Raw genomic sequence first — 27,760 nt, forward strand, 5'->3', positions numbered from 1 at the left:
ACTTGTTCGCAAGTTACCTGCCCAGGCCCAGAATGCTTTTGGTGGATCTGCTAGACTTTGGAAATGTAAGAAGCCTCTACTCTGACCTCTGACAGTAAGCACATATCCAGGTCCCGGTGGCACCCTTCCCTGGGCCCTCTTGAACTCTTCTTTCTCCATAATCTCTCCCTGGGTTATGACATCCAGGCCCAATGACCCCATTCCCCTTTAGAGGCTGAGGACACCCATGCTGTTAAACCTGGCAATGACCTCTCCCACGGGCTCCAGACTCACAGCATAACTTGGTGTCTCCACTTGACATCACTCAGGTGTCCCAAACTTGACCATCCAAAACAAAGTCCCTCCTACTTCCAAGCTGGCTTCCCATCTGTCTTCCCACCTGACCTCCAGGATGGTGTGCCCCAGTCACTCAAGTCAAAAACTGAGGAGCCTTGAGTCTCCCCTCCCCCTCTTCTCTCATCCATTCCATTTGTAAACCTTCAGGAATCGACTCCTAGAACGTTTCTGGAATCCATCCTCTTCTCTCCACCTCTGCTGACACCATGTTAAAACAACCGCCTCTCACCTGCAATGGCTCCTAGCTGGTCTCTCCTTTTTCTGTTCAGAAAGAGGGAGAAGCAGGAAGCCCGATGTGGGGCTCGATCCCAGGACCCCAGGATCATGACTTGAGCCCGAAGGCAGACGCTTAACCGAATTAGTCACTCAGGCACCCCAGCCAAGATCCTCATCTTAATCACATTTTTTTTTTTTTTGAGAGAGAGAGAGAGCTTGAGGGGGGGGAGTGGCAGAGGGAGAGGGAGGAAGAATCTCAAGCAGACTCCCCGCTGAGCACGGAGCCGGATGTGGGCCTCGATCTCCCAATCCTGAGATCATGACCTGAGTCAAAATCAAGAGTTGGATGCTTAACCAACTGAGCCACCCAGGCGCCCCTTAATCACTTCTTTAAAGTCCCTTTTGCCACGTAAGGCAACATTCACAGGCTCAAGGAATGAGGAGCTAAATATTTGGGGCCATTATTCAGCCTACTACATGTACCAAGCTCTTCCCCATGACAGGGTCTTCATGCAGCTTGTCCTCGGTGAACAAGCCCCCTCACTCTTGGCAAGGCCAGACCCTTCTCATTCTTAGGGTCCCAGCTTACGTGTCTCAGCCCAATCCCCAATCTGAAGGTTCCCCTCTATCTTGAACCTTTCTTTTCTTTTTCTTTTTTTTTTTTTAGAGAGAGAGAGCACACACGCACATGAGTTGGGGGGAGTGGGAGAAGGAGAAGCAGACTTCCCACCGAGCGGGGAGCCTGATGCAGGACTCAATCCCAGGACCCTGGGATCATGACCTGAGCTGTAGGTGGATGCTTAACGACTGAGCCACCCAGGTGCCCCTGTTTATTTCCTTCCTAGCACTTACCACAGTGGATCTTATTTTCTATATCTTCCAGTTCACTAGTTTTCTGCCCACCTCTCCACCGCTCCCCAACCTAAGTGCTTTGAGGACAGGGATCCCGTCTGTTGTGTTCATCCACCGATGGTCCTAACATATCTGGCCCATAAATCATGGCTGAATGAATTTCAGGAAAACGAAATTTACAATCCAAGTCGCCGCCACACACATGGACTGCTGTGTTTACTCCTCAGGGAAAGCAGGCCCATCGATCTCCACCTTCCTCCTGATCTTCTGCATCACAACAGCAGACTGGCCAGAAACTACCACCACCAACAGAGAGCCCACAGGCAAGCTCACACACAGGAGCCCACGGAGATGCCGCAGTATTTCACGAGCCAGGCCCACACAAAACATTCCCAGGAAGCGGATCTCACTTCGGTGACGAGCTACCTGAGCTCTTGCTCATTAAATGTAGCTGAGAATGATTTCAACAAGGCCTACCCAGGAGGCTGCTTGCTGAGGAGAGCTATTCCCGAACCTTCTCCAACCTTCTCCTGCTAAAGACTTCTGGAGCCACGGGGAGAGAATCAAGGGAGGCCCAGAGGCCTCCTCACGTTTGCCTTGCAGCCATGAGGGGCACCACGAGGCTCCTGCACAGACTTCACGCAGGGTTAGACCTTTCTAAGCCAAAGCCCAGAGAGTTTTTTTTTTTTTTTAAAGATTTTATTTATCTGAGAGAGAGAGACAGCGAGAGAGGGAACACAAGCAGGGGGAGTGGGAGAGGGAGAAGCAGGCTTCCTGCCGAGCAGGGAGCCCAATGTGGGGCTCGATCCCAGGACCCTGGGATCATGACCTGAGCAGAAGGCAGATGCTTCACCCACTGAGCCACCCAGGCGCCCCGCCCAGAGAATTTTTTTGCAAGCCTATTTCTAAGAACTGCTTTTGCCCTAACCAATACATTTTCTGGTCCAAACATCATCCTTCCCCCTCCAAGTAGAAAACTGTGCTTAAATATCTGGCAACGTTCAGGAATGTTTTTTTTAAATATTTGGTCACAGTGAAGACAGCTTTGGGGGCCTCTCCACAGTTTTCTTCTCTGTGACTATTTACAGCATAAAATCCATGGTTGTGTTTTTTATAAAAACAAACTGGGGAGAATAAAACAAAGTGGCTTATAAATATTAACCAGTGTTCACAAATAATAATGTTTAAATAATAACACTTGTACAGCACCTACCATTTACAGAGGCTTCAACATGCATCATTTGGGAAAAAAAAAACCCAGAAAAATATCTGCCTTATAAGGAAAAGTCTTTGATTTTGCCCCTGTAAACTTTTGATCCATAACTTTCTATCACATAACACTGAACCATCTCTTATGAATATATTTTAGAAGTCTGCTGTCAGAGTCCAGCTCCCAGGCATCAACCAGAGCCCTGGTGGGACTGCTCAAAATTCTGGCCCGGACTGATTGTAAAAAACTGCATTTGGGTGGAGAGTGGCTTCCAAAGGCTTAACTGAAGACTAATTGATTTCATCGGAAATAAAAGTATGCGTATGATATTAGCTGTAGTGTGGTCTTATTTTTCTTGAAAATCGCTTCTCAGCCTTTTGGCTCAGAGCAAGTGAAAATCTAGAATGTCTGGAGGAACTAAATGGCTGTCACATGTCCCCTTTCAATAAGGTCAAGTATCAGGAAGGGCAGCAGGTAAATTATAGCCCTTCCCACCCTGCGTATGTGTGGGGGGTGGGGTGGGGGAGGCTATAAATATCAAAGCTGAGAACACCAGTATTCTGAGTCCTTCCCCACAGAGGAAGTGCCCCATGCGGGGGTCCAGGATGGGTGGAGGGACCAGATGTGGGGAAGAGCCTGGAGAGATGACAACCCAGGGGTTAAAACCCGGCAGAAAGTTGCTTCCTGAGTCCCCCTCCTCATTGCAAGGCAGGTGGGAAGGGGCCTCTCCTGTGGGTCTAGGTCTCGACAGTGACGGGCACGCAGTAACATCCACGGGCCCCACTGACCCACGTCAGATCAGCTGGAGTCGGCGGCAGGAGCTGTCCCTCTGCTACAGTCCATGGACTGAATCGTAGGAAGAACCGGATGCAAAAGTCGGCTGCAGAAAAGTCTGCTCCGAAGGGCACCGTGGCTCCTTCCTCTGCCGGAACAAAGATGACCCATTGCGCCAGCCCTCCCTGGGCAGGACACGGCTCTGTGTGAATGGGCTGCTGCCAGATGTAATCCAGCTCCTGGGATCTAAACCCACAGCCTGTTCGCAAACAAACTGAGATAAACATTGGCCCCCAGGCTTCAGAGCAAGAGTCTGGTGTCGCTCTGGCTGAGCCTCTCAATTTCCTCGGGAGAGAAAGTGTTGCCTCGGAGCCTAAAGGGGATAAAGCAAAGAGAGGTTTGGATGAGTGCTGAGCCAGGGCGGTGCTTTTAATTGGAAGCTGCTACTTCCTAAACCTGGGCCTCAATGGCCTGGCCCCTTGGGCCCAGCTGCAGCCCTCCCATGCTGGTGTTAGCCTTGGTCCACCAGGGCGGCTCATGAATCATTGAGTGTGATGAAGCAAGCCTCTGGGACTCTGCAGAGAAAACCCACCCTGGACCCAGCCGGCCCCGACTCCCCAAGGCTGGCGATTCTTTTTAAGGCAACAGCAGAATCCGTCAAGAATGCAATGAGCAAACACTGATGCCCTCCCAAGCTCTGCCAACAGGCGGCAAATAACATCAGAACCCTTAAAATATCAACATGATGCTGGCTTCCTTCCCCCCCCACCCCCCCAGACGCAGAATGTGACATTTCCTATGACCATGCAATGGTTTAAAACAAACACAAAAACAAAAACCCACACTCTGCCCAGGACCTGAGGACCTCATGGCCTACAGGGATTACACAATCACACAGAAAGGAAAAATCTCTTCCCAGGGCAGACTCCGACAAGTCTTCATTTTTAACTTCATCATCCAATACGTATTGTTGCTGCTGCCTTGATTTTTAAGGGAGGGACCGGTCAGTTGGCATATGCGAAGCAGGGGTCACAAGCTCGCAGGGATGAGACGTACGGCAGTCAAAGGGGCCTGGTCCAGGACGCCAAGCTTGCTAGGTGTACAGTCGGCAAGAGCTCAGTGGGGTCAGCCCTACTCTACTCTACTTACTTCCTGGCATTTTCCGTGCGGACCCAGAGTTGGAAACTTTGGGGAGAAAACTCAGAAATATAGATTTCCATGGGGGAATCTCCTAGTTTTAAAAGATGGGCTTATAGCCCAGTGCCTGAAACACGTACAGCGGGAAACTTCATACTTACTCTGTGAGTGATAAATATATCCCTGTAAAGAAGGAGCATAAATCTCTGAAGGTGTGACTCAATGCTTTTTTCAAACACATGAAAGAACATGGCTTTTAATTATAAAGACCTGGAAACACTGTACAACAGTACCTCCTTCCCCCGCCCCCCCCCCACCAATGTCACCTCCACCCAGAGGCAACAGCCCCAACCTGGGAAGGCAGGTGCAACGCCCCCAAATTCCTGTGTCCGTGTCCGTCTTCCACCACACCCCCTCCTACGCTGTTACCTGGACTGAAACATTCCTGAATACTCAGGGTTTAAAAATGAACCACTTGATCCATGCTTGGAGACGTGAAAACATCTTCCCCAGAGAGAAATTAGATCCACTGCATGCAGAATGTCACAGAATGTCAGAGCCCAGAGGGAAAATGAGTTCCCCCTCTTTCCTGGCCCCATTTTACAGATTGGAAAAGGGAGGCTCAGAGAGGTAAAGAGGCCTGCCCAGGGGCCTTACCAGACTTCCAGGATGGTATCATTCCTTTCCAGGGCCCACAGGAGGGCTTCTGCCCCAAGGTAGGTGACACAGTTGTTGGACAGCCTGGAGAGAAAGACTGAAAGGTGAGCTTCAAGGATGCTTGGTTCTCCTCTTGGGCCTGTCCAATTAAAGGAGGCTTTGGGAGTTGGCCAGCCTACAGAAGCCCACCTGCCCCCTTGACATGTCACTCTCTTGTCTGAGATTCCCAACAAGCTCATCCACAAAGGTTCAAGGCCTACAAGGAAATGCACCCCTCTCTCCTCTGTTCCCCAGATTCATGTATCTAGTTAGGTAGCTACTCCCTTAGGAAGGGGCTATGGCATGGGGGTTAAGTATGTGCATTTTACTCCCTGGGTTCCAATCCAACTTACACCGCATCTTTTTTGATCTCAGGCAAATTAATCCCAACTTCCTCATCTGTAAGACAGACCTAAAAGAGCACCTACCTCGTGGAGTCTAAGACTTAAACAAAAGAATGGCATATTCTGTGGTGCATTTGGCACCGTACTCAACTGATGGGAAATAATCAATGAACAGTAATATTTTCATGTGGGGTGGGGATGGGGGGCACAGGGACATGGATTCGAGAAAATACGAGGTTGGCAATTGGGAGGGGAGAAGGCGCACTGTCAGAGACAGCAGAGAAGAGCCACCACCCCCTGCTGTTCTTTTTAAGCTCAGAGCTTGGCCTTCGAGACATCTCCACGATGTGTCTGCCACCTCCAGGATTTCAGGACCACCCAGGAAGCTGACCCTAAGCCAGCGCTGATAATAATAACAGCCAATATCTGCTGAACTCTTACTATGTGCCAGCTCAATACCTCTGTCACCCCAGTGACGCTCACAACCCGAAGAGCAGGGTCCCATTATTACCCCCCTTTTCACTCAATGCTACTGAAGCACAAAACCAAGGAGAACAGCGGGTAATGTTGGAGCTGGGGTCCAAACCCAACCCGCCAGGTGCCAGAGTCCACACACTTAACCAACATTTGGCAGCCACTCTGCCTGGAAAAAGAAGGATGCAGCCTTTTTTTTTCTTTTTTTAAGGTACATAAGAAGCTCCCCCCATTTTTTTTTTTTTTTAAGATTTTATTTATTTATTTGAGAGAGAGAGAGTACAAGCAGGGGGAAGGGGCAGAGGGACAAGCAGACTCCCCACTGAGCGGGGAGTCCGATGCGGGGCTCGATCCCAGGACCCCAAGACCGTGACCTGAGCCAAACTCAGATGCTTAACTGAATGAGCCACCCAGGCGCCCCAAGAAGGGGAAACAGTGAGGGATGATGGAATTCAGTGGAGCTTAATGCTAAGGCTCTGGACTAGGCAGCGTGGGCCAAGCCCTGCTGCCATCACCTGGCAGCCGTCGGGGTAGACGGGGCTAAGTCTGTGACAGCGACGGAGGACAAACGTGCCGTGTCACACCTGGTTAGTACTAAGCCAGGTATGCCGTCGGCCCCCCGTGTGCAAAGCCTGGCGTCCCCACTTAGACAGTCCTGGCGTCCCCCAGGCCTCCCAGCCCGGTTTCACCCAAGTGACGGGCGGAAGTGTTTTCCCCAAACATTTGGCAACTTCCTCGCCCCTGCAAAGCAATACAAACAAGTGTTGCCAGAGTGGCTGGCGGGCTGGCAGCAAAGCAGACACTCTCCCAGAGGCAGCTGTCTGCCCGCCGCTGAAGGCGAGCGTGTTCCACGGGCCACATTTGCCAGGGCAGATGCCACCCTTCCTGTCGCACAAGGAGCCGTCTGAGGACGCCCTGACGTCCCTCTCCAGTGAGACCTTTGGCACCCCGGCAGGTGCGGCGCCAGCCTCGGAGAGCCCGCACACAAGCCCCTGATGATCCCTAGCTGGGCTCCTCCTCACGTCGGCCGTCCCTGTCCTCGTGGGTGGGAACCTGCCCGCTGAGCCCACCACCAGGGCTCGCCACCACTTCCGGCCGGCGCTGCCACCTTCCAGCCCTCCGGCTCCCGGACCCTCCCTCCGCAGGACCTCCAATCAGCGCCTACCCGCCTTCAACCAGCCTTCTCCTCCGCCACCAGCCTGATCCAAGTCTCTCTGCTTCATCTCCCGCCTGGAAGACAGCAGGAGCTCCCGACTGGTCTCCCTGCTTCCATCTTACCCCTCCTCCCATCTGTTCGGCACAAAGCAGCAAGCATGATCTTGTTATGATGTAAATCAGATCATGTCACTGCGCAGATTAAAATCCTCCAAAGGCTTCTCAAGGCCCCTAGAATAAAGCCCCAAATCCTTCCCATGGCTCTGAGGCCTATGTGGCCTCCTCACCCTGCCCCTTCCTCCCTCCACTCACCCCTATATACAGTCCAACCATGCAGGCCCTGCCCACTGTTCCCAAAACCACCAAGCTTGTTTCTGCCACAGGGCCTTTGCACTTGCTGTTCGGTCCACCTAGAGTGTGCATTCCTGAGACCTCAGCATTATAAGAACAATAACTTTTCTTATTATTCAAGGTTTCAACTCCCATGCCACCTTCCCAGAGAGGCCTTTCCCAGGCAGCTGCAACCCTGCCCCTCCAGACACTCCCTGACACATCTTTCCCTTGAATTCTCTTCTCTTTAGAGCCTTTATTATAAATAATCTTGTATATTTGCTTACTTGTTCATTATCTGCCTCTCCCATTAGAATCTAAGAGCTAAGGGGGCTGAGGCCTGCTCTGTTCTTTCCACCATTCTATCCTCGGGGCCTCCAATAGCGCCTGGCACAGTGAGCGCTCCAGAAATATTTCTTGCATCAAAACATAAATGGATGAATGTAGGCATGGATATACAACAAAGAAATGAATGAATGCACACATGAATAAATGCAAGCACGCCTACCTGTATAACCTAAGAGAACCCACCAGAGATGATGCAAGAAGACATCTGCCAGAGCTAGAGATGGCCCCTGGAGAGGGGGCATGTCCTGTAAGCCCCATAGCAGATGCCATTGGCAACCCACCCATATGCCCTCAGCTTTCCCCTCTAACTCTGAGGGCCGCTTGCTGGGAAGACCTCCACTCTCTGCCTGAGGCCTTTGTACGGACGCCCCGGAGCATGCTCGGCCACGTGCAGGGCAAACCGGAAGTGCTGGAAAATTCATATCCCCACAAGCACACCGATGAAGGACAAGCTAAATACCCCTGCTGCCTCGCTCCTCGGTTGGGTAGGGGCTCCTGGAGCTCCCAGCAGGTCTGAGCCACTATTGGCCTCGGTGATAAGTGGGGTGATAACTGCTTGATGACACACTTGTTACTGGATCCCTGTCCTCCCCCACATCATTTCACTGACCTCTCATCAGTGCATGCTGGGACTACCTCCCCGGTAAACAACTTGCACTGAATCCCCATCTGTGTCTGGGGGATCCCTGACCCTACCAGCCGATTTCTGCCAGGTCACCCTGGGTGAGTTAGCCAGGTGGGAAGCTGCCCAGAGACACCCCCCGCCAACCCCCCCACCGGGCCAGTCATTATCATCCCGGCTCCTGCTTACGGGTTCCTTACTTCAGAACTTTCAAACTTGAATTCCTCTCAAGTCCTTTGGCAAGAGAACACACACCTTCATCCTGGAGATGGTTCTCCTCCAGGCTGGCAAGAACAAGAGAGAAAATCCGGTTGATATGGTAACATTTATTATAGAAGAGGATGTCAGTACGGATTAACCTGCTTGCCCCCCAGTTAGAAAAGCCAACTTCTGAAAATCTACATTTACAGATAAAGTGAGAACCGGGAGAGTCGGGTGTGAGGGTCTTCAATCCCAGGGGTGTCTCTGGGAGAGAATTCACCCCAGGCTTCCTCATGTCCCGGTGACCTAATAGCCATTTTCCCTTCCTTATTAACAGAAGCCTCATTCCATTTGGGCAACCCTGTGCTTGATTTAAAAAAAAAAAAAAAGCTGCATTTCCCACTCTCCACTATGGCCGGGGTTGGCCAGTAACATCCACATGGCCATTAACACACAAGGGGAACCCGGCAGATGGGGCTCCTGGACATGCTCTTTCAAAGAGAGAGACCTCACTGGCCTGTGCCTCCTGCCCTTCCTGGATATATAGACTGAATCTGGGGACACAGAAATAGTAGTGCAGGTGCAGCAGCCCTCTGGTGACCATGCGGCACCCAACCTTGACAGCGAAGCCACAGACTGAGGATCTGAAGCGACAGAGAGACAGAGTCTCCGACCCCTGCTGGCCTGGTGGAGCCATTACGCCGGCCCCACGCCGCCGACCTCCAGACCGGTGGGACGTGAAAAAAATAAATCCTTTACTGGTTTGAGCCACTGGACATGGAGTTTTTCCCTCCCCTGCAGCCTAATCGTGTAGTCATAACTGATACGCCCAAGGGTGAGACCTGCCTCTAACGAGAACTTCCGAGTGGTACAGTCCAGTCGGGGTATAATCAATGGGACATCGGCAGAGCTGGGGAGCCCTGCTGACAGCCAAGGCCACCACAATATCCATTTTGTGACAATGATCAGAGGTTTCAATGCCCTTCCACTTCTTGGAGAAAGCAGTGTTCGACCTCCCTGATATAATCAGGGACTGCCCAGAACGTGTCATACGAAGACCAGACTAGTGGCATCGAAAGGACGGGAAACTTAGAATCAGTTTCAGGTCAACAATGCGAGTACAATTTATGGGTCACCTTTGAACTTGCTCCAAACCCCACTCCACCTTCTAAGGTGACCCTCACTCTACTCTCCGGTGTTCTTAGGCACTCGACTTAGAAATAACAAAACATTATGAGTATGATAACATATGCTTTACCGTTGGAAGCAGTCATGCCCTCATTTTACAGGTAAGAAACCTGGGATGCAGAGATTATTAGATGACTTGCCCGAGATCACAGCAGGCCTGGAAGCTCAGCCAGCTGGATTCCAGAGTCTCTGCTCTCAACCATTATGCCACATGGAGGTAGTATACAAACCCATAAATATAATTAATAAAAAGAATCAGCACCTACAGGCCAGGCTCTCTATGCTTCACACCACCCAGGTCATAGAGAAAGACAAACCCAAAAGCCCAACCGCTTGATTATCCAGCTCAGTTTTATCCGCTTCCACGGAGGAGGCCCGGGAATGAAGAAAGGCTGTTATCTGCCCCCCAGAGCAGGGGATCCCCCGATCTCACCAGAGTTCTTCCAGTGCCATGTTCTTTTCCAACATTAATGCTAAGGCTTGAGCCCCCACGCTGCCGATGTTGTTGCCCACCAGGCTGAATGGAATCAAAGAACAACGACGTGTCAGGGCAGGGAGGGACCTCAGAGAGAAGCTAAGCCAAGAAGGGCAAAATGCACGACACCTATGGCCCAGCTTCCTAGTCGGCTTGATTTCGGACACGACTGATTGATTACAGTGCTCTTGTCCATGAAGCCCAGGAAGCAGCCTTAGACTTCCTCCCGACATGATGTCCTGGGTAGTCACTATTAATGGACTAGAGTTGGTTCTTGAGATAAAATATATCTGATGCAGCCCCAAATCTTCAATTTATAGATAGGGAATCAAGACCCATTTTAGAATTTTTTTAAAATATTTCTTAGTAAGAGAAAGAGAGAGAGAGAATGGGGAGGGGCAGAGGGAGAGGGGAAGAGAATCTTAAGTAGGCTCCATGCTGAGCGCAGAGCTGGACGCGGGGCTCGATCTCATGACCCTGAAATCATGACCTAAGCCGAAATCAAGAGCTGGATGCTTAACGGACTGAGCCACCTAGTTGCCCCTGAGAATCAAGACCCTTGAGAGGAGAAGGGATACTCCAAAGTCACCCAGAAAGACTCAATGTCCTGACTCCAAATCCAAGGGTCTTTTTTTCTCATCCCACTGCCTAACATGGGGGGTGGGGGAGATGTAAAACAAAGTTCAAGCAAATGAAGGACTTACTGGCCCAGGCTCCTCCCTCCTCATGCCTGCTCCCCACGGCCATGCAGACCCCGAAGCTTACCTGAGCCACCTCAAGCTCTGGTGATCCCCCAAGGCTTCAGCCAAGGCCTGGGCCCCCTCATCACCCACCTTGTTGCCCCACAACCTAAAAAGGCCAACAGATTCTGTCAGTCGGTCAGTGAGTAACTGCTGTGTGTTCTAGACATGCATGAAGCCTGCCCTTCCTCTCTACGTCCCCGGCTGGAGGGGCTACGACCACCCAATTCCAGAATGGTCTCAGTGGGGCTCCTAGGTCCCAGCAAAGTGGTCCTACCTCCACCTTTTTGGAGCATGGCCAAACTACACTCACATTTTTCAGTCAGATTTACAGAACAATAGAGGCCCACCTAGCACATGCCCTCAGGGACAGGGAACTCCCTCTCAGTGACAAGTCACAGGGTTAACATTTTTCCTGACCCTTCTTCCCAGGGACTGCTACCCCCTAGCCCTCAACTATCCTCCAGGACCACCCAAAACAAGTCTCACTCTTTTCCCACAAGCCAGCTCTCTCTCTCTTGCTCCTCCCTAGCGTCCCCCGTTCCTTCATGGTGTCAAACTCCTTCACCCCCGGGGTCATCCCCCGAGACCTCCTGCAGTTTGGATGGATGTTTCCCTTTTCAAAGGTGGGGCCTGGCTCAGACGTTGTGACCTGGCTGTTTTACACACGGGAAGTGAGCCCGGACCTGGCTGGGCACACGTGAGCAAAGGTGGCCTAACTAAGAGGTTCACTGCGCTTTCATTCATCAGGTAAATATTTACTGAGCCCCGGCTCCGCACCAGCACCGCTCTGTGCCCCGGGGAGAGTGCCAACAACCAGCAAAAAACCTGGAACAACCTCAGTGTGTCTCAAAAGGAACTGGGTTAAAGAGATTATAGCCATCCAGCCCGTGGAATACTAAGCGGCTTGTCTTTCAAAAATGAGGTCATTAGGGTATGAAAGATATATTGTTAAGCAAGAAAAAACCAATATTCAGAACAGTTTGTATCAGAGGATAGCATCTGGAGGTTTGAGCACAGTGCCTGGTCCAGACAGGTGCCTTAATAAACATGTGTTGAAAGAGAACGGCCCCGATCCACTAGTTGTGACCCCGAGCAGGAGAGAGCTTGGTAGGGCTGGGGCCACGCTTGTGCTGGACTCTGTGGGGCTGGGCACGCGGCTTGGAAAGGTGCTGATCTCCCAAGCGTGTGGGCAGCTCGCCTGCCTATGAAATGGGTTGGGCCCTAAGGTTTTAGTCTCTCTTCCTACAGTCTTGGGTCCTCAAACCCGCATTTCTCGTCCAAGGGACCCTAGCTCACACCAGGGGAGGCAGGACGGGAGCGGGGACTGCAAGGATGCCATCCTGGGGGGTGGTCACTCTGCCTGGCAACCAGAGGACTCCCCCCTCCTCCCCCCGCCCCCCGCAACACTCTGTGGGGACCTGTGGTCTGTGGGACTGCCCTCCCAGCCCGCGTCTGACTCTTCTGCCCTCCCTGGAAGGCCTGGCCTGACCCCACAGCAACACGCGCTCTGAAGAACCCGGCAAGGCCCCCTCCCATCCCAGCCAGTCTCCAGCCTTGTCCACCTCCCTCTCTTACCCTGCTTCTCATCCCTGGCCGCACAACCTCGGCAGAGGTTTTTTTTAAAATGACTGATTCCTAAGCCCTGCACCCGGGCGCTTCATTTAATTAGTCTAGGGTGGGGCCCAGGCATTCTTCAGAAGCTCCCAAGTGGTTCTGATGGACTCACGAGGGCGAGAGGCACAGCCCTGGACCCAGCGAGGACCAGAGAGCTTCCTGCCACCACGGGCTCTTCCTGAGCTTCTTGTTTGTTGAGTGAAAGACAAACACCAAAGCAGCCAAGGGCCACCCACTCTCTCCCACTGCCTCTGGGACCTTCCGGCCGAAATGTGTCACCTACCTCTAAGCCCCCCAACGCGGTCCCTCTGCCCCAGAATCCAACCTACCCCAAGAACTGCAAGGAGGCGTTGGCTCTGAGCCCCTCGGCCAGCACCTGGGCTCCTGCGGCAGTGATATGGTTATTCCCCAGCCTGGAAGGGAAGGCAGGGAGGCTAAGAGTGTGCGGGACAGGGAGATGTGAGTGCCCAGAAAGCCCGGGGCTGCTGGGAAAAGTGTGTCCCAGACACAGAAACATGGAGAAAAGCTTTGAGGAGTTCTCTGCAGGACGCAGGAGCCTGTCCTCTAGCTCCTGCCTGCCCAACAGTGAGCGTATGTGCTTTTCTATTCCTGTTTGGGGGATGTAATGACTCCCGCTACTTCATTTCCCAGCTGCAAAGGGAAAGAAGTGGGGGAAACCTGTTTTGCAAAGCAGTGTGACAGGTACGGGCAGAATGCACAATAGGCAGGTGTCCTAGGAGGTGGTTTCCCCAGGGGAGGGAGGGTGACTCACTATCACACCTTTTCCTCCTGCATCAGCCACTGGCTGGCACTAGACTCCATGCCCCCCTGCAGCTCTCCTGGGTCCACTGTTGCTGCAGGGAGCATTCACCTGTTCTGGAAAGAGGGCAGGCCCCGGCCGCTGGGAGAGGGAAGGGGATCCTGCTGAGCAGGGACTGGAGGGGGGAGGCTTCAGCCACATCCAGGTACCTCAGAGAGTTTCAGGGAGGTCCCCAGAACTCTCACCCACAACCCCAGGCTTCCTGGAATAATACACTTTCCTCTTTTTAGAGAACTTTCAGGCCCTTGAAGCCACTCTAGCTCATAATGCTGCAAGGCAGGCACTATGATCCCCTTCCAGAAGGAGTGTGGTGGCCTCTCACACCTCTGACCACAGGCCCTGTGATTAAGGGCCCCTGCTGCTGGGCTGGGAAACCCAAGGTCACCTCTGTACCGAGGCCCGCTTCCCACAGGCGGCTCCCAGCCGGTGACCCGGAGACACAAGACCCAGCTGGGCACACTTGGCTGGAGGACTGGCCGCCACCGTCTGTGCTCTCAGAACTGCACTGAAGGCCAGGACACTTCCTCCCAGCCCTCTTCCTTCCCTCTCCCCCTCACTCAGGGTCAGACCTGACTTGCCCAGCCTCCCCCAGCGCCTTCCCCCTCTGCCCCTCATTGGCATTTTCCCCAACAAATTTCTTGCACATCTAATCCCTCCTCAGAGGCCTGAACTACTGGACAAACATACTGAGAACTTTCGGGATTATTCGCCATCTTTTAGCCACTGAGCTCACTGCTTAAAGCACCGACTTACTGTGCCGGGTCTCTGCATATGTTAACTCATCTAGTCATCGCAACAACCTAGGAGGAAGCTGTAATTATTATCCACATTTTACGGAAGGGGAAACAGAGTCACAGAGACACTGGGCTGACCCAAGGTCACACAGCAAATGAGGATTCAAATCTCAGGGATCCTGGACCCAAACCTCAGTCGGTCTGATCCCCAGAGCCCCATGCTCTCAACTATCGTGCTATTCTAGCCCAGAACCCAGGCCTCAGGTTCGAGTGTAGCACCTTCCCGCTACCCCACGGCCCTCCCCCTGGCCACAGCGGCTCTCAGGATTCTGAGTCTGGGGGAGCGGGTGGTGGTGGCAGAACAGAGTCCTTTGTACAGAAAGCCACCTCTGGGGTTGGCCTCAGCAGCCCTGCCTGAGACTGAGCTACATGGTTAGCAATTTAAAACTGGAGGCTCCCATCCCCAAACCCAGCCCAGCAGGTAGAAAGAATGGACAATAGCAATTGTTCATCCACAGAAATCCAGGAGGCAAGACATTCCCAGAGAGAGAGAGAGAGAGAGAGAGAGAAGCCAGGCCAAGCCAGGGGCCAGCAGGAGAGGTGATTTAACAGTGTCAGGAGAGAGACTCCAGTTGAGCCGGGAGGGCCAAGAGCAGCAGAATCGCAGACTTCACAGACTGGAGTACAAAGCCGGACCCGCCAAGCGCTGAAAGGACCTTCTGAGAGCTTTTCAGTGACTGGCTGCCACCGCCGTGGGGACAGGAGACTGATGCACACCTCTGCCCACAGCCCGTGCTCAACGTGCATCAGTGAGCTGGGAAACCCCAGAGAGCTCATGACACTCTTAGACACGGGGAAGGAAAAGGCCCTGGAAACCCTCTTCAGCCCTGGGGCTAAAGGTCAAAGGGCGGGAAGCCCTCAGCCGAGCAGAGCCGGTCCGGAGTTTGCTGGGGAGGTCAGAGCATTGGCGAAACCCTGCTCCAAGGCGACGCTGGCCCTGTAAAGCAGCCAGGAGATCAGCAGCCCAGCAGAGGCCGAGCCAGGGCCAAGGCCAGGGCCAAGGCCAGACCAGGCGGACTCAGCTGTGCAGCAGAAAGGCAGTGCTCACCTTAACGCCAAGAAGTTCCCCTTACACGCAAGGAGCCTGGCCATGGGTTGTGCACAGCCATCGGTCAGTTTGTTGTTGAAGAGCCTGGAAAGTTCCAAAAGGGAGGAGCCATGGAAACCAAGCACGGCAGTCAGTGACCACCCCAAGCCCCGGGTAGCCGGTTCCCTCAGCACAGGAGCCGCCCGCACCCTCCGACCAGGCAGACCTCCCCCCGGCCCGGCTCACGGCCCCGGTGGCACGGCCTGGAGCGTGGCTGGGGGCACGAGGCCCCGACGTCCGCAGCCCAAGCCCGACTTACGCTAACTTCTGCAGCTGCTCGCTCTGCAGCGCATGCTCCACGAGCTTGCAGACACCTCGGTCGGAGATATTGTTATCTCGCAAGCTGAACAAAAGGCAAAACAAATAAATTTGAAAACGGAGCTGACGAGAGAAAAATCAAATAAACAAGACCCCCGGAGAGATTTGCACGCGTGCCCAAAGTGCCATCGTCTGGGCTTCTGGAAAACACCGCAAAGCACTGAGCGCCCCAGAACAGAGGAGACGCCCCCATCCCTGGTCTGGGTGCCGACGCCATGCCCTAGGTGGGGGACAGCTCAGCAAGCGGGGACCCAGAGCTCCTGCTAAAGAACACTGGAATCCTCGGGGTCACTGGCCTAGTCCAAGGAACTGTTTCCAGCTTTGTAACACAGAAATGATCTTCATAGCAGCCTCACAGAAGGGTCCCGAGGTGGGTGGGTGTGGTGGGAACTAGCCGGCCCCCTCCCCCGCAGGAGGTGATGGTGGGCACCGGAGGGCAGCGTCCCCCAAACTCACCTGATGCCACAAGATCTTCAGAAAGCGTCTCTAGAATACAGACTCTCAGGCCCCTCCCCTGGAGCTGGTGATTCTGTATGTGTGGGGCGGTGGGGCCCAGGGATCTGTGTATGTTAACAACTGTGCCCATGATCCCCTTGTTCAGGCAGATCGGGGACACCCTAACTTAAAGGTTAACAACGTGGGCTCTGGAATCCCTCAGTGGAAATTCGGATCCTTAGCAGCCACTTACTAGTTATTTGCTGCTCCCTTCCTCGGTAAAAAGGGGGGGGATGGTATTCCCAGCCCCACCTGGCTGTAGAGTAAGATTTAAAGAGACAGTGCACATAAAGCCCTGTGAGCACCTGGAATGGGTAGAAGCTCCCTATAATCATGACCGCTCGCGTGCATGGAGTGCTCACCTAAGCACTTCCCAAAAGTAAAGGTATTTAATCCTCACAAAAGCTCACCACGTAGGTACTACCATGATGTCTATTAAGGGGAAGGAAATTGAGGCACAGACAAGTGGAGTGACCGCGCCAAGGTTGCACAGTGCCTAAAGCATCTGGACCAGGGAGGTCTGGCTCCGAACCCCACCCTTGAGCATGACATCCCCTGCCTCTCCCCCCAGGCCTTCTAGGGGCTCCTAGAGCCGTGATTTTCAGGCTGCAGGTCGTGACCCGCTGGTGGGTCATGAAATCAACTCTGAAGGGCCCAGCAGCATTTTGAAAAGGGAGAAAGGACAGAAGAGGGCAGAATGCATCCGAGTTTACACCGGAAAGTCATTTTGTGAAGTTTTTGTTTCAGTCTTAGATGCCTGTGTGCCTGCTTGTAACTTCTCTCTCACGGTGGGTCACAGCCCAAAAACTGTGAAAGCCAGCAGCCTAGAGTCAGAGCCAGCGTCTAAAGAAACCTAGCTGGGGACACTCGGTAGACAGGTTTCCTGGAGGCTGCGCGTTTCTGTTGGCATGGAAACAATTCAAGTGGGAGAGAGGCAGTATGGCTGTGGGGGAGAGGAGTCCTCCCGCTGTCCACTAGCCTCTGTCTCTGTCTCTCTGTCTCTCTGTCTCTGTCTCACACACACGCGCGCGCGCGCACACACACACACACAGGAAATGCCCAAGCAGCAACCTCCAGGTCCTTTCCCCTCCCACACAGCACTGGCAATTTCGGTACAGAGAGTAAACAGAAGTGGGACTTGGTCAAGGTCTTTTACGGCTCATGCAAAATGAAGCTGGTTCCCACAAACCACCCCAGACCTAGGGAATGAGAATCACTGCGGATGGGCCCTCGAATCTGCATTTCCACAAGCTCCTTTTCACCTACGAGCAGAGCACTGGAACCTTCTTCTGAGAATAAAAAACAGACCTCGAGCCTCCCCTCAGCCCTTTGACACATTCTGGGAGTGACGTGGGCTTTCCTTAACTGAGGAGAGGGGGTCCGTTCATTCTAAGGATGGACTGGTCTATAAGGATCATCCAGGCCAGTGGTTCCCGACCTCTTGGGACTCAAGGACCCCTTTGAGGATGACGGGTCCACTATTCAGAAAAATGCACGTTCATATTTTATCAGGAAAATGACTCCCACAGACAGGTCTCAGACTTCCTGAGTGAAAATACGGGGATTCCTCCTTCCTGGGGAAATAGAGTATGGTGCTAGCCATCTTCCATTTGCCTGGCCAGATCCACTTTCCCCTCTCTGCCTGGCTCTCGGTCCTGAGGGGCTGATGCCTACGGATGACAGCAGCAGGTACCCTGCGCTAACTCCCGGTTGGTTGGTCAAGGCAAGAGTGGGAAGGGGAGGAAAGGCCAGGACCCCCACTCTCCCAGCTTTCTGTAGTCTCAGCTCCTACTAGGCAGCCTTCTCCACACCTGCCCCCCAGCCCTGCCTCTCCAGGCCTGCGGAGGGTGACAGCCCCGTCCCCACCCCACCGTCACTGGCCCCAGGACCCTGCCCTGTCCTTTCTGGCTCTTCCTAACTGCTGCCCAAGCCTCTGTAAACAGTCCCTTTATTAAACTCCCTGCAAATGACCCAATTTAAATATGTCAACACTATATCCTCTTGATATATTCATAACATATATTATCTATAATATACATGTTAACTATATAAAATATGCTACATATTATTATTATTACATTATATTTATAAACTTACGATCATGGACCCTATGTAAGGGATAACACAGGCCACCAAGTTTCTAATAGATAGGCATATGTTTGCTCCAGAGGGAAAAAAAATCTTGCTGCTCTGGCCCAGAGAAGGTGTGCCATCTTAATAGATTCAAGGAGAGGCTTGTCCCTTGCTTAGGGTCAAATAAGGTCATCTGGGATAGACCAAAAGCCCCAGAAAGCTGTGAGTAGATTTTAATGTTAAGCTACCACTTCTACTTTCTCAGAGGTTTTAAATAGGGAGCAGGACATGCCCTTTCAAGGCAGGGAGGAAAGTGGGGGAGCCTGCAGCCAGCTGGCTGCCAGACCCGGCCATGACCTCTGCTCTCACCTGGCCCTAGACGGAGAGAGGCCCTGCGGGTTTGGGAACAGACGTTCCAAAGGGGGAAGGAAATCTCACATGTCCAGACGGGGGTCCGGAAGCAGTACGGGTGACAGCATACCCTCATGTGGGTGCCGCACTGCATGCAGGATGAAAGGGCAGGTGCAGGGCGCCTGGGTGGCTCAGTCAGTTGAGCATCTGCCTTTGGCTCAGGTCATGACCCCAGGGTCCTGGGATCGAGCCCCACATTGGGCTCCCTGCTCAGCGGGGAGTCTGCTTCTCCCTCTGCAACTCCCCCCCTGCTCCTGATCTCTCTCTCTCTCTCTCTCTCTCTCTCTCAAATGAAAAATAAAATCTTTAAAAAAAAAAGTGGGGGGCATGCGGTGCGACTTTGCAGCCACTTTCCAGCTCTTGGATCCTGAAATTCGCATCTCATTGGGATTTTAAAATCTCTCATGGGGCCTAAGTCACCTCTAAATTGTGGGGGGTTCCTAATAACACACACATATGACACAAAACTTTGCGTGTCGCTTCAAGGTTCCCGTGGAGCCCCGAAACCTATCCACGGGCAGGCTGCTTGTGGGGAGCAAGGACTTGTCACAGGAAAGATGTGATCTGTTCAACCCAGCTCTGCCATCTCCCGTGTCCCACCAGACCAGTGACTCTGCTTCTCTGGGCCTCAAACGGAGGATAACGGGGAGACGGCCCCGGGTGTTCACCGAGATGAAAGGAATTAATTGCAGGAAGCGTGTAACACAGCGCCCGACACGCAGGACACTCCATACGCATGGCTGTCATCATCACCAGGAAACTAAGGACCCCGGACCGGGGAAGGGGCGGGGCTGGGGTTGCCCCGAAGGGGTGGCGGGGGGCTGGCCGCCCGGCCCCTCCCCCCCGCGCCCCGCCCACCTCCCACAAGGCACCGAGCGCTCGTGCCGGCGTTCGCGCCACACCCAGCCTGCGTCACCCCGCACTCACTACAGAGCCTTGCAGACGTCCAGGCAAGGCAGCAGCTGCTCCACACCGAGGTCCCCTACAGAGTTGTGGTCCAGCTGCAGGGCCACGGGCCGCCCGAGGTGCCGCAGCACAAACGCCAGGGCGGCACACTCCGCAGGGCCCACGCCGCAAAACGTCAGCTTCAGGTGCCCGACCTTGAGCCCCCGCACGGCCTGCCGGGCCAGCCGCTCCTCCTGCATCTCGTACAGGCTCCGGATGAGCCACATGAACCCGGGCATGGCGTGCATGCTCTTGGCCTCCCCCGGCACGGCCTGGGGGATGGAGTGGAAGTGCTCGTGGAGGCTGCGGGACAGGCAGCCGCGGGTGCAGGCCTGGAGCTGGAGCAGGGTCTTCTCGGACGCCTGGCCCTCGGCCAGCAGGCCGCCGTGCTCCCGGGACAGCAGCCCCGCCAGGAAGGCTGCCGTGATCCGGAGGTTGTGCGGCTCGGCCTCCCGCAGCAAGGCGGCCGTGCCGCCCTCCTGGCCCTCTGAGCGCGGCACGCACATGGGGGGCAGCAGCCGGGCCAGCAGCGAGCTGCGCGGCCGGTGACAGTTGAAGAGCTGTCTGAGCAAGGACGGTGACAGGTCAGCGCTGAGCACGAGGTACAAGGCTGCAAAAAAACACTGGAAGGTGATGTGCAGGAATTCGAGGGAGGCGGCGCCCCCGGGCACAACGCTCTTGGCGTGCACCAGGAAGCCAAGAGAAATGTCCTCCCTGTCGATGTGTGCCTCCTGGAGCTGCTTGGCTGAGAACAGGTAGCAGCACGTGCCCAGGCCTGAGACAGCCAGCCGGCCCAGGCGCAGGAGGGTGGGGAGTCTGCCTCGAAGCAGGCCGGATCCCAGACTGCGGGGCACCAAGTCTGGGGGGGAGGCATGCAGCAGAAAATGCTGCAGGATCAGCAGGTACAGATCCGTGGTGGTCTTTGGGGAGCCCCCGCCATGCAACAACAGTTCCTGGTGGCATCTGGACACCATCCACGAGACAACAGGAAGGTGGCACAAACCATGCAGGGCCGAGGTCCCTTTGAGCAGGCGGATGAGGCGGTCGGCCACCTCCGGGTCACGATGGCGCTTCCTCAGGTACAGCTCGATGCCCTCTTCTGAGAAGCCCTTGAGGTGGAGTTCCAAGCGCAGGTACTTCCTGAGGAATGCGGACACCGCATCGGGTCGGCTGGTCAGCACCTTGCGGGCATTCTTTAGCAGGTTGCCCTGCAGAAGGTTGAACAGCAGATTCTGGACAGAGGTGGGGTCGGTGGGAGAGCAGTGACGCTCGCGATCCGAGAACCTGAACCTGAACTCGTCAAAGCCATCGAAGGTTAAGAGGACACGGTTGGGGTGGTCGAGGAGGAATTGGAAGACGTCCTGTTGGCCAAGGTCAGGCCAACAGCAGTGTTCAAAGAGCAGCATCTGCACAGACAGCGGCTTGACCACACACTGCAGCTGCCGGCAGCTGAATGGGAAGACGAAGAGAAATTCCTGGAAGTCGCGCCCTGCAGCCCACAGCAGGTGCATCTGCTGCAGCAGCGTGCTCTTGCCGCTGCCCGCCTCACCCACCACCAGCACGGTGTCTGCATCTTCATTGAGGTGGCCACGGGTGCTGAAGAGATCCTCCAGGCCCAGGGTCACAGCGCTCTTCTGCGGGGGTCCGGCCAGTCCCACCTCTGTCCGGATCTCCAGAACATTCTCTGTGTATATTTCCTCCAGGCAAAGATTCTCAGCCCCATCATAGGTGCTCAGGAAGCGAGACTGAGCAGATATCGTGGTCCTCAGCTTGGACATGTACTTCTTACATGCGGTATCTGGAAGACCGAAGAAGAGGCAAATGAGGTAGGACGGTGGGGAGGATGGGATCTGACAGAGAGGGGGCTGCATGGGGGAATGTGATGTTATGCATGGAAAGAAGAGCCAGCACGTGCCAGCCCTGGCTTCTCCACGTTCAGGTTGTGGGCTTTGATGACAGTCAGGTAACCTTCCTAAGCCTGGGAATTCCACCCCCCCCCCACCTTGGGAAGTGGGGAAATGGTGGTCCCTACCTTATAGGGTTTACATGGAGCAATTAAGATAATTCATGTCAAGTGCTTCATTCAGCATCCCACACAGAGCTCAAAAGATATTAACTAGTGGTATTATTACTACTGACATCAGGAAGAGCTGTAGATTAGAAGGAGCATTGGGCTGGGATCAGAGGACCTGCATTCCGATGCCTGTCCCACCATGTTGGTTAGACGGCCTCCGAGAAGCCTCTTCACCACTCAATCTCGGCTGCGTCTTTCTAAAGGAAAATACAAGGTGTATGAGCCTGGCAGCCCCATTTCTGAAGTCAGATACGCCTGGGTTTGAAAGCTGGCTCCATCATTAGCTTGTGCAAGCCACTCAACCTCGGTATACTTATCTCCAAAATCAGGGACAATCCACACCATGAAGGATTGTTACAGGAGGAAATGAGATAAGATAAACTTTAGAAGAATGTCTGACATATGGTAAACTCTTGAAAGATGGTATTTATTATCGTGATACTGATGGGTTTGGTAGGCATAACAGTAGCACCATGTCCTAATCCCCAGGATCTGTGAATATATCACCTTACTTACAAAAAAGGGACTAGATAAATGTGATTAAACTAAAGAGATAGGGACATATCCTGGGTGATCCAGGTGGACCTAGCACTCTTTGGTCTCAGGGGCAGCGGGGTGCCTGGGTCAAGCACTTGGACAAGAGTCCTTGGTCACGATTCACTTCCCCATCCTCTTCACATAACCCTCGGCAACCCTCTTGCACGTAGGGTGTGTCCACAAGGCAGCTGCTTTTCCTTTACCATCCTAATAACCAATGTGAGCAAACTACTTTCTGTATCAGGGGTTAGTTCCTCTTTCAGGGAATGGGGAAGTGGTAGTCCAGAGCCCCCAGGGTGGGGGGACACTCGAGCATCATGATTTCGCTGCTCCCAACCAAAGACCAGCCCCCTGATCCTCAACTCAAAAGCTAACAAGTAATTCTCACAGAGCATACTTAGCATACCGAAGCTATGTTTATGGTCATCCAAAGCAGTTGCCCCGTATTTGTGTTCCGTCTTCTGTTCCCAGAGCTGATGGTCATCATTGCTCTTAAATCTGGATATACCAGGAGCACTGAATGTAGATACCATAAAATATACACCTGCCTTTCTAATTCCCTGAGTTCTAATGCAGGTTTTCCAGACACGACCCACCAATAAAAAATTCTCCAGAAAAACAGGTATCTCTCATTTGAAAAACAAACACAGGTCAATCGTCCATTTGGGATTGGTCACCCTGGGGAATCTGACCCCATGTCACAGAGTTACAATGCATGAAAGCCAGCTGGGCTTGATGGTGTCAACAGCAGACATTAACCAAGGCCCAACCCGGGCACAGTGCTCTGTGATGAGCAGCCCCTGTTGGACACTGATGTCTGTGCCCTGTTCTCAGGGAGATGGTGCACACCGAGGTACGAAGCACAAGCTTCTAGCCGTCCCTCCCGCAGGCATGCTCCCTGCCCTGAGGGTAGAGCCCAGGGTGGTAAATCTCTCTGCTAGCACCACCCACAGGTCAGGGGCCCTCACTGCCAATGAGCAGTCCCTATGGTGATGGTGGAACAAGACATACGAGGCTCACGCCCTCTCTTTACAACTAATGATCTCACCTCCCAAGAAAAGGGGAAGCGACAGTGGAGACGGTTTAAAACCAGACACATCCTCCTCACCTCGAACCCCGCCCTCCTTGCCCCAGTTTTCACATCCGTAAAATGGAAAAAATGACACGGATTTCTCAAGGTTGCTGCAAAGGACGGATATGGTAAATAAAGCACCTTTGCAAGGATGCCTACCACGTGCCAACTGTGGGATCCGAGCCCCTCCTGTCCCTGGGTTGGGTTGGTGGCCATGTGCAACGAGAGAGCTACCACGTTATCTAAATCCATTTGGTCCCAGAGTTTCTCATAGTGAGTAGTTAAATTGCAGAAATCAAGAGGTAACAGCCCTATCTCAAAAGTATATCCCTTCCAGGACAGATAGTAAGAGTTTGGCTGGTGAGGAAGACCTGTCTTAGCTTCAGGGCACAGTAGGCTCCAGTTATCATGGTACATCTTGGGAAGTAACAAAAGCTAACCCTAATATTACACATGGTAAGCCTCTCAATCCTCCCAGTAGCCCAGTGAGTCAGTGGTGGTGGTGTTATCCTTGAAATCAGGAAACTGAGCCGTAGGGAGGCCCGTAGGGCCGGTAAGTGGAATTCTAACTTAGGACACGTCTTGCTCTGGAGTTCTTCCCTTAACCAGGAATCCGTACAGCCTTTCTTTCCCTTTCTGATGAACCGAGAAGAACATATAAGTATATACCTTCGAAAGGCAGGGCCAACGGGACTGGCAATTCCTGAACATGACGTAGAAGAAAGGCAGCCAACCCATTCGCCTTCACTGTGGCAAGATCGAGGAGCCTCCTTGCCTATGGGGAGAGCAAAAGTCAGTATCTTTCCAGAAAGGCGGATGGAGACGGTATGGGAAGGTTTCTACCGATCACTACAGTTTCTTAGGCATCTCCCTTCCACCACAATAAGAGGCCAGAAAAACACCCCAAAGCAAGAGGACTTTGAAGAAGACATTACTAGGTGCTGCATGGTGAAGCGAACACTTGAACACACGCACCCAATCTGTCTCTCACTAAAAGAGGGAATCACTTAAAAAGGAGAAAAAGACATAAATCCATAAACCTGCAAGGATAGGAAAAACAACTCTGGAAGCAAGAAATCATTTGGAAGACAGGTGATTCCATGGAGCCCCAAGGCTTGGAATACCATCACTGAGCACGACCCCCACATTTTCATCTCCAACCTGAACTGCTCCCCGGAACCTTGGACACACACACCCAAAACTGCCTGCCCACCATGCCCCCTAAACACCTCCGACTTAACATATCCACAACTAAACTCCTGGTCTACACCCGCCCCCAAACCTGCAGCCTTCCTCCTTCCAGCTAATGTCAACTCTACCCTTCCAGTTGCTCAGCCCCAAACTTCTAGAATCACCCTGGAAACTTCTCCTCTGCGATCCACCAACAAACCCTGTTGGCTTGACCACATATCCAGAACAGCACAATAGAAGTATAATGCTCACTGCCCAGAGGGTAGACACAAATGTGAGACGTATTTGTCATGTTGAGTCCTCCAGTAGCCATATTTTTTTAAAGTAAAAATAAATGAAATCCATTTCAATCGTATATTTTATTTAGGCCAAGATAGCCGGAATATCACCATTTCAACATGTAATCAATATAAAAAATTACTGAGCTATTTTACATTCGTTCTCCAGAACAGAATGCCACTGCAGACCGGCCACATTTCAAGTGCTCAATAGCCACATGTGGCCAGTGTCTACCCCACTGGATGCACAGCTAGAGAGCCCTGCCCCTTCTTGTCCCCTCCTCTATGCCACCGTCCAAGCCACCATCATTGTTCACCTGGAAAACAGCAAAGTCTGCCTAACTTGTGTCCCTGCTTCCATCCCTGTCCCCAGAATCTATTCTCAACATTGCAGGCAGAGTGTCATTCTTTAAAAATAAAAGTCAGATCATACCTCTCCTGTTACAAATGTCCCAGCACTTCCCTCATTTTCTCAGAGTAAAAGCCTAAGTTCAACAGTAACCTACAAGGCTCTAAACAGACCAAAGTGCTGTCTGTGACCCTCAGGATCCTGCTTAACTTCTCTCACTTCACCTCTTATTGATCTTCCCCCTGCTCATTCCGCTCAGAACACCAGCCTTGGGTTTTCTGGAAACATCAAGCATGCTCCCACCTCTGGGCCTTTGCTGGGGCTGTCCTCTCTGCCTGGAATGCCCTTTTTCCAGCTGTCCACATGACTCCTTCCTTCACCTCCTTTAAGCCTTTGCTCAAATATCACCTTCTTGAGAACTCCCTGACCAATCTACTTAAAATTGCAATCACTACCTCCACCCCCTGTAACTTTCAACCCCCAGACCCACTCTGCTATTTTCTATAGCACATCCGTCACCTTCCAGCATGCCCTGTCATTTGCTTCCTTTTGCTTATTATCCATCTCCCTGCACTGGAACATGAGCATCTCCAGGACAAGGATTTTTGTCTATTTTGCTCATTGCTGTATCCTCAACACCTAGAAGAGTGCCTGGCACAGAGCATGCATTCAAGAACTTGCCAAAGGAATGAATAGTAATAGACTTAGAAGAGCCCAGAAAGCCAGATCCTAAGCCAACAGTGGGTTGAAAACCACACAATGTGCATCTCAGACTCTATAAAGATCTCTGGAATTAAGAGCATCAGGTACCTCCATAATCAAAGGAAATGATTAAAGTAAGGAGGGTTGAGTCAACATGGTTTAGAAAACAGATCTCTGGTTCCCCTGACCCACTCCAAGCCAACAACAACTTTTCCTGCCCTGCCATGGCAAAGTGTGGAGATTTATATTCTGGAAAGGCTAAAACAGGGTCCCTGGACTGGGAGGTACCAGGCATAATAAAGGAGGTGGGCATCATGCCCCAAAAGCAGCTTTAAATGACCATGTGCAAAATGAGTGCTGAACACAGAGACCTCTCCCCACCACTATCACCACCCAGCCTTCTTACTCACTGGGTTCTCACAACTCTGGAAGTCAGACCTTTACCTCCAGGCTGGTAACTTGACCAACCTAGGAGGAAAAGTCTAAAGATACAAATACCATCACTTCCCAAAATGTCTACAGTGAAACTTGAGACAGACAAGTTTCACCTGTAGGCTCTGAGTTTCCAGAGTAAGATTCAGGGAGTATATTTCAGTCATGAGCAGTCAACTAAGGATCACCACATGCCCAAAGAAAGCATCTCATATGGGAGATCGAGGCCAAATAAGTGGGGAAGGGGAAAGCAACTTGTGGGATAAAAAGGTTACGCAGGGTGGGAAAAAATCTGCCCTCCACCAAAAACAAAACAAAACAAACAAAAAAACCACGTATCGTTATGGTCCTTAAGTGAGACAAGAAATTGCATCCATGAAACAAGAACAGGATGCTATAATAAGAAACATTTTAAAATAGCTCTTAGAAATTAAAAGTGATCACAAAAATGAAAAACACAAGGGCACAAGGGTTTAAAGATTAAGTGGAAGATATTATAGAGGAAGTGATAAAAAAGGACACAGAGATAGAAAATGGACAAGAAAGAGAAGAAAATTAGGAGATCAGTCTAGGAGTCCTAAAATTCAAAGAGTAGTTCCATAAAGAGAGAAAAGAAAAAAGAGAAAGAAATCATCAATAATCAATAAAATCTTCCAGAACATAAAAGAAACTGAGTTTTCAGATTCAAAGCACCCCTTGAGTGCCCAGCACAATGGAAAAACACTAAGGCACATCACTGTGACATTTCACAATGTTAGGGGGCCAAAAGAAAATTCCACACGCGTCCAGAAAGAGTTATAAAAGAGTTTTGGAATTTTAGCAATTCTTCTCTGGAAGAGAGCAGATAAGAGAGTAATAATCTCAAAATTCTGAAGGAAAATGATGACCAACCCAGAATTTTATACCCAGCCAAATTATTGACCAAATACGAGGAAACTTGTAGCTATATAAGAGCTTAAAATTTAACTCCCATATACTCATTTTACAGTGTGGGGGAGATACAATCTCCCAGAATAGAACAAACCAAGAAAAAGGAAGACATTACTCAGGATAGAGGAAAACCAACACAAGAGGACTATCAAGGGAAATCTCAGGATGATGGCTCTACCATAAGCAAAGGGCCACCAGTTGAGGCAGACTGGAGCAACGTGACTCAAGACTCACAAAGGACCAGGGCAATTATTTCCTAGATGTCCAGGCAGGCCTGGCTCTAATCCTTACCTATACTTGGCTTGTCTGCACCGCAGGCTAATATTCTTTCTCTCCACCCCTGTGGCCTGGGTCAGCGGAAGACACCCATTTCACCCCGCATAAGTGTTTGGCCTGGCCCTATTCCTGGGAGCTGGAAGAGCCTTGGACAAGCTTACAACTGACCATACAGAGTAGCCCACTTCCTCTGACTATTCCCAGACATCCGGCTCTGACTCATACCTGCCCTACCAGATCCTCCAACTGTAGTGAATGCTC

The 27,760-nt window shown here is 52.2% G+C and overlaps 1 protein-coding gene across 8 annotated transcripts in view; it reads right to left on the reverse strand.

Moving 5' to 3' along the window:
- Window positions 1–2,081: 2,081 nt before the first annotated feature.
- NOD2 (nucleotide binding oligomerization domain containing 2) overlaps window positions 2,082–27,760 on the reverse strand; it is a 35,269-nt gene continuing 9,590 nt past the window's right edge. For 2 of the 8 annotated variants that reach the window (XM_036120038.2, XM_036120048.2), the window contains exons 3-12: window positions 24,011–24,116; window positions 19,641–21,456; window positions 15,676–15,759; window positions 15,378–15,461; window positions 13,045–13,128; window positions 11,124–11,207; window positions 10,317–10,400; window positions 8,695–8,778; window positions 5,183–5,266; window positions 2,082–3,761 (exon numbers count right to left, since the gene is read on the reverse strand). In XM_036120038.2, coding sequence (XP_035975931.2) covers window positions 3,689–3,761; window positions 5,183–5,266; window positions 8,695–8,778; window positions 10,317–10,400; window positions 11,124–11,207; window positions 13,045–13,128; window positions 15,378–15,461; window positions 15,676–15,759; window positions 19,641–21,456; window positions 24,011–24,116 — 2,583 coding nt within the window. In that variant the 3' untranslated portion in view covers window positions 2,082–3,688. Of the gene's footprint in view, window positions 3,762–5,182; window positions 5,267–8,683; window positions 8,779–10,316; window positions 10,401–11,123; window positions 11,208–13,044; window positions 15,267–15,377; window positions 15,462–15,675; window positions 15,760–19,640; window positions 21,457–24,010; window positions 24,117–27,760 lie in introns of those variants that run through there. The other 6 variants (XM_036120056.2, XM_036120069.2, XM_036120081.2 and 3 more) reach the window with 6 other exon arrangements.

Source organism: Halichoerus grypus, chromosome 15 (genome assembly GCF_964656455.1).
Source record: "Halichoerus grypus chromosome 15, mHalGry1.hap1.1, whole genome shotgun sequence".
In the NCBI taxonomy this organism is placed as follows: Eukaryota; Metazoa; Chordata; class Mammalia; order Carnivora; family Phocidae; genus Halichoerus; species Halichoerus grypus.